Below are 7037 nucleotides of genomic sequence, written 5' to 3'. Positions count from 1 at the left end.
CTCCAATATTTTTGCCTGGAGAATCCCATGAACAGATGGAGCCTGGCAGGCTACAGTCCATAGGGTCACAAAAATTTCAGCCATGACTGAAGTGACCTAGCATGCAAGCATGGGTTTTGTTGTTCATTGGTGATTCTCTATTCTTTAATTCTTCTAGGTCCTTGTTAAACATTTCTTTTTATCTTGTCAATCTATGCCTCCAGTATGTTTATCTGTGCCTCCATTTTATTTCTAACATTTCACGTCATCTTTACTATCATTATTCTGAATTATTTTCCAGGTAAACTGCCTATTTCCTCTTCATTTGTTTGGTAACATGGCTTTTTACCCTGTTTATTCATCTACTGCATGTTTCTCTGTCTTTCATGTTTTTCAGTTTATTGTGTTGGGGGTCTCCTTTCTGCAGGGTAGAAAGTCTTACTTCCTCTTAATGGAGTCTGCCCTCTTTGGGTTGGATTGGACTAGTGCCTTGTGAAGGTTTCCTGGTTGGAGGGACTTGTACTGTATTCTGGTGGATGTAGCTGGATCTTGCCTCTCTGAAGGGCAGTGCTATGTCCAGTACTGTGTTTTGGTGTGTCTATTGGCTTGGTATGACTTTGGGTAGCTTTTCTGCTAATAAGCAGGTTTGTGTTTCTGTTTTGCTAAAAGTTTGATGTGAGGCATCTGGTACTGGAGCTTGTTGGCTTTTGAATGGGACTTGATCTTAGTGTTAGACAGGCTTTGGGGAGAGCTCTCACCCATTAATGTTTCATGGGATCAAGATTTCCTGGTGGTCTAAAGTTCTGGACTTGGTTATCCCATCTCAATTGTTCAGGGCTGACTGCTTACTTTAGCACCAAGACATTATAGGCCACACAGCATAGAAGACAAAACCCCAAGTCTGATGTGCAAAGCAATGCTCAACAACCAAGAATACCCAAAGAAACTCAAATACATGCAAAGAGAAGTGAATGAGGAAAAATAGGGGAAAAAAAGGATAAAAATGATCAAAAAAGAAGAGAGCACAAGCCAATAAACAAATGTCTAAATGAAAATGAATACTAAAAACTACGCTAGCAAATATACAAAATAAAAAGCATGGAAAAATGCAAAATAACTTGAGTACTGTAAAAATAGAAAAAAACTAATGTGAACTTATTTAAAAATAAGATGCTTTGAAAAAGAAAATACTAGATTATGAAAAATAAAAATAAAATGAATAATAAAGAAAAAACAACATTAGAACAATAAGAAAGAGAGAAAAAAGAGAAGAAACATGTGGAGAATGGTAGTAAGAAAACTGTCCTTATGATTCCTCTGTTTTCTTCTCTACACAGTGTGCTCCAGTCAATTTGCCTACTCAGAAAATCCTCCCAATATTTCTAGAAAGGTCTCTGCACCTGTGGTGGTCAGTGTGAGGTCAGCTCAGACTCAAATCTTGCCCTATTCAAGCTTTCACTTGTTCCCAAAATCCACAGTTGCCCCTAAAGCCTACAGGCATGTGTGCTAAGTTGCTTTAGTCGTATCCAACTCTTTATGACCCTGTGGACTATAGCCTGCCAGGCTTCTGTCCATGGAATTCTCCAGGCAAGGATACTGGAGTGGGTTGCCATTCCCTTCTCCAGGGGATCTTCCAACCCAGAGATTAAATCTGTGGCTCCTGCGTTGCAGACAGATTCTTTACTGCTGAGCATGGGGGAAGCGCCTAAAGGCCACAGTCTCAGGCTAATTGGGAAATTTAATCTGCTGTACCTGTGGCTGCCAGAGCAATTTCCCCTTCTCTCCTTTGCCCAAGTGGCCCCTGGTACTTTGCCTTTGTTTTAGGCCCACCTCTGCTTGTAGGCTGTCCTCTGGTATCTGTTCTCTGCCCAGACACAAGGGGTGGAAGTGGAAGCTTATTAGGGCTTACTTCCTCAGTTGGGCTGGGGAGAGGAAGGGGTACAGCAGACACAGTGTGGGCGGTGCCTGCTGTGGCCAAGACCTGCAGGATGTCACCACAGTCTGAGGCAGATCATGTACTTCCCCACAGGAGTTGGCCTTGCATTGTGGGTCCCTCAGCAGAGCCAAGCAATTCAGGCCCCAGGAAGATGTGGGCAGCGACCCGTGCCTGCTTTTAGCTTGACCCCAGCTTGAGCCTGGGGTCAAGAGCCTAGTGGCCTGTGTCTTCCACCTCTGGCACTTGTGCCAGCTCTTCTACCTTTGGATTCTTAGACCTCAGCCAGCTCATCCCCCTAATGAATTCACAAATGCAGGGTCCTGTCACAAATGTAGGACTTAGAATATTCTTGCCACAGTGACCTCTTGCCTCTCTGTGAGGCCCAGGCTTTTCCCTGGACTCCCTCAGCTGTGTCACACTAGCCCCCTCTGAGTATCTTCATGGCAGTCAACCCCAATCCTCTCCCTGGGGTCCAATCCCAGAAGCCTGAGCTTCAGCACCTAGCCCTCACTCTCTGCAGGTGTGGGTGTGTGAGCAACTTCTTGACTGGGAAATGCTGTTCAGCAACTATCTCCGTGGTGAATTTTTTCCATTCTGCCTTCTGAGCACCTGTTGCTATGTTCCTCTCTGAGGTTGTAAAGTTCCCCCCGATCCTACCCATAAAGGTGTTTCCAGGTGTGCAGAAACTTTGCTCCTTCATGATTCCCTCCCAAAGGCACAGATCCCCATCCCGAAATCCTTTGTCTCTTCTTTTTATCTTTTGCCCTACTTCATTCCTTGAAGATTGGCTTGCCTTTTAAGTCTGGGTTCTTCTGCCAGCTTTCAGCAGGTGTTCTGTAGGAGTTGTTCCACATGCAGATGAATTTTTGAGGTATTTGTAGGAGGTGAAGGCAATCTCCCCATCTTATTTGTCCACCATCTTGAAAGTCTCCCTTATACAGTATCCTTTTGCATTTATTTCACTCTAGGACCCTCCAAGTTGCTACAAATGACAGAATTTCATTCTTTATGACTGAATACTCTTCCATTGTGTGTGTGTGTGTGTGTGTTTGTGTGTGTACCACATCTTCTTTATCTATTTGTCTATTGGTGGACACTTGGGTGACTTCCATATTTTTGCTACTATAAATAGTGCTGCTCTGAACACTGGGGCACACATATCTCTTCAAGTCAGTGTTTTCTTTTTATTGCTTTTTCTAGATATATACCCAGGAGTGGAATTGCTAGATCATATGATAATTCTATTGTTAATTTTTTGAGGAATCTCCATATTGTTTTCCATGGTGGCTGTACCAATTTATGTTCCCATCAACAGTGTAAAAGTTTTCCCTTTTATCCACATCCTCTCCAACATTTTTTATTTGTAGACTTTTTTATGTTATCCATTCTGACAGATGTGAGGTGATAACTTGTTTTTATTTGCATTTCTCTAACAATTAAAAATGTTGAACATCTTTTCATGTGACTATTGGACATCTGTATGTCTTCTTTGAAAAAATGTCTCTTCAAGTCTTCTACCTATTTTTTAATTAAGCATATCTTTGACCTTTGAATTCATGGAACTCTTAGAAAAATTGCAATTAGTTTGAGGTTTAATGTTGTTTTATATATTGCTTATAAAGCAGTGGAGCTTCCCAGGTGGCACTAGTGGTAAAGAACCCACCTGCAAATGCAGGAGACACGAGAGTCATGGATTCGATCACTGAGTCAGGAAGATCCCCTGGAGGAGGGCATGGCAACCCATTCCAAATTCTTGCCTGGAGAATCCCTATGGACACGGGAGATTAGTGGGCTACAGTCCATAGGGTCAGAAAGACTTGGACACAACTAAAGTGAGTTAGCACATAGCCACGCATAAAGTGATCATTTAATTAGTATTTTTTTTTTAAGCCATGCCACATGGCATGCAGGGTCTCAGTTCCCTGACCAGGGACTGAACCCATGCACCCTACATTGGAAGCATGAAGTCTTAACCACTGGACTGCCAGGGAAGTCCCTTAATTATTATTTTCAAATTTAATAGTTGCACAGTTAGATTCTGTATATGATACAATTGACTGTACTGCATCATTATTCCCTAAGCATATTATTTATTGTTATACCTCTGTAGACGTAAATCTCTTTCTTAGCATTTCTCTGCCAACAGAACTTCTATTAATTCTCTAAGACCCATCTAAAATATCACTTCCTCTTTGAAACCTTCCCTAATCTTCTAGACAGAAAGAGTCATTCCCTTTTATTTTTCTAAAATGCCTTGCTTGTATGTGGGCTGCATCACTTACTATGGTATGACTTTTAAGTTATTCATATTATTCTATCATTATAGTTGGTATGTTAGTATGTACTTCATGGATATACCTTATTCATTTGTGCCCTCACTGGGCTTAAAACACTACTTATAGTAGATACTCAGATGTGTTGATTCTGATTAATCTTGCAGAATTACTGTAAAGATTAAATGAAATAATATAACTGCCTTAAACAGTGCCTGGTGCTGGTACTCAATAAAGTTTCCCTCCTCTTTCCTCTTCTTTTACTTTTTCCTCTTTTTTCTTTTGCTTCATTTTTCTCAATTCCCTATATATTCTGCCCATAACAAGATAATAGAGATTTCTTTCTTTCATTGCTTACATGTCTCTTCCTCAGGGTACTAACACTTTGTACCTCTCATTTGTTTATGTATTTATTTTAGGTCACTGGCCCTGTTCAAATTAGAGATTCCCTTAAGAGAGCAGACAGAGGTAATATGACATCTCCACCACTCCTGGATGCCAACTCCATGAAGAACCCAGCATTGTTAAATGACATCAAGATTGAGCCCCCAGAAGAACTTCTGGCTAATGATTTCAACTTGCCCCAGGTGGAACCAGTTGACCTCTCCTTTCACAAACCAAAGGCTCCTATCCAGCCTGCCAGTATGCTGCAATCTCCAATACGTTCTCCCAAGCCACAGCCTGCTTCCCAGACGCTTGTAGTGTCCACTTCAACATCAGACACAGGCAGTTCAGCAAGCATCCGTACTGTTCTGACTCCAGGCTCTATCCTGGCCTCATCTCAGGGCACTGGTGGCCATCAGATCTTACATGTGATTCACACCATCCCCTCAGTCAATCTGCCAAATAAGATGGGTAGCCTGAAGGCCATCCCAGTGGTGGTGCAGTCGCTGCCCATGGTGTATACTACTTTGCCTGCAGATGGGAACCCTGCAGCCATTACAGTCCCACTCATTGGAGGAGATGGCAAAAATGTTGGATCAGGTGAGCATCAATGTGCCCCTTTGCTGAGACTTACCTACCTCAATCTATTCCCTTTTTGAATATTGTATCTCCTATTTATTTTCCAATTACTCTTGTATATAGCTTTAAGAGCAATTTTTCATAAATACTGTTTTCATCATGTTTCTTTGATGCTTACAAATGTACAATGACTCTTTTTAGCCTATGTTTCTCAAACTGTGGTATGCATATCTTTGAGTGAAATACTATATAACTTACTAGAACCTCTATATTTTGATAGTAAGTAATTTAAAATATTTTATTAAAAAGAAAAATATAATATTTGAATAATATTTTAAGATAAGACAGGAACTTCAAAAACACTTTTAAGCTTACTAAGACAACCACCCTTAGGTAGAGGATATGTTTAGTCTCTTATGCCATTGGGAATACTTTGGTAGAAAAGTTGAGCAAGTTTCTCGCCTTACATACATAGCCAGCCTTACCTCCTTGCCTCTCCCAACACTTTAGCTTTTCTCTTCTCTCCAGGTAAAATAGTCTTCTTTGAAATTTTGCCATCTCTCCTGTGTTCCACCTCATTTTGCATCTATCATCCTTCATATTATTTTTTTACATGCCTGTATCACAAGTATATGGGCATTCTTCCCAACTAAATTGTAAATTGCTGGAGGGCAAGACTATCTTATGTTTCTTTGTACATCTCCAGAAAGCAAAGTGGTAGATAGAAGTTATAACAAGTCATCTGATGAACAAACTTGAAATTTAATGTTACCTTTTACCTACTTTTAAAAGTAAGTTTAGAATTCAGAAAGGTATGTTTATCTCCCTTTCACCACTATCCGCCAGCCACCCAGTCCCCTTTCTAGAGGAATATCTAATTTGTAATGGGACACAATGGAAGAAAATTATATAGCCTTTTGAAGTGATTCAAGATATTTAGCTTCACCACATCTATAGAATTACAATAAGTTTTAGATGTTCAGCTTTAGGAAAGACTTTGAGAAATTGGATTATAGTCAGAGGATAAAGATTAAGATGGTGAGAGGACTCAAACTCATGTCAGAGAGGAGCTGATAAATGTTTAGCATTAATTAATAAGACCAAATGGGAGATATGTGGGTAGAAATGACTAGGAACCAGATTTCAGCTCAATGTAAAACAAACAAACAAACAAAATCTTTCTCAGAGTTTTCTACCTTTGAGATTCAATACCTTATTATCACTCCATCACTGAATGTATGATAATAAAGAACATACCAAGCATCAAATTGCTGAGACTCTGTCATGTTCTTCTGAATAAATATGCTATTATCGACTAGTGGTTAATTGTGGTAATGATAAGTGTTTGTAACAATCTTGTGTCTGACATCTCTTAAGGGGGGAAAATATGGTTATCAATTCTCATGTAGAGAGAGAGCCAAATAAAAATGGTAAATTAAATTTTTTTGTGAGAATATGATGATATCAAGCCAGTTTGGATGGTTTTGATGAGTTTTGAATTGCCCCATAATAACCATCAGAACCATTTTAAATAAACAGAATGCATTTTAAAAGTGTTGTCATTTCAAGCTAAGACCATTAGCACTGTGGTCTCTAAAATGCTATGCTTACACTTTGATTGGGGGCAAAAAGGGATGTTGCAGAAAATATTTGCAGCATAAAAAGAAAGCATCAAATTTTTATTTGTATTTTCTTACCCTTTACATGTTATTTTATTTATTTTCCATAATCTACACATAAGTTTAGGATATAGGTATATTTAGATCATAAACACAGATACACATTCAGAGACACAGACACAGGTGCATACTTACAATGTTTTAGTGAATTATATACAATGTATGGAGATGACTGCACTAAACAAGTACTCCCCACACTCAACTTTG

At 39.6% G+C, this 7037-nt stretch overlaps 1 protein-coding gene across 1 annotated transcript in view; it reads left to right on the top strand.

Moving 5' to 3' along the window:
• The window catches only part of KLF8 (Kruppel-like factor 8), a 32317-nt gene that overhangs the window by 20033 nt on the left and 5247 nt on the right, over positions 1-7037 (top strand). Inside the window, exon 2 of the mRNA XM_010857376.1 lies at positions 4608-5172. Coding sequence (XP_010855678.1) covers positions 4608-5172 — 565 coding nt within the window. The remainder of the gene's footprint in view (positions 1-4607; positions 5173-7037) is intronic.

Source organism: Bison bison, unplaced genomic scaffold, assembly GCF_000754665.1.
Source record: "Bison bison bison isolate TAMUID 2011002044 unplaced genomic scaffold, Bison_UMD1.0 scf7180017864379, whole genome shotgun sequence".
NCBI classification, from domain to species: domain Eukaryota; kingdom Metazoa; phylum Chordata; class Mammalia; order Artiodactyla; family Bovidae; genus Bison; species Bison bison.
Note: the sequence above shows the minus strand (reverse complement) of the source record. Positions and strands in the feature narration are given on the sequence as shown.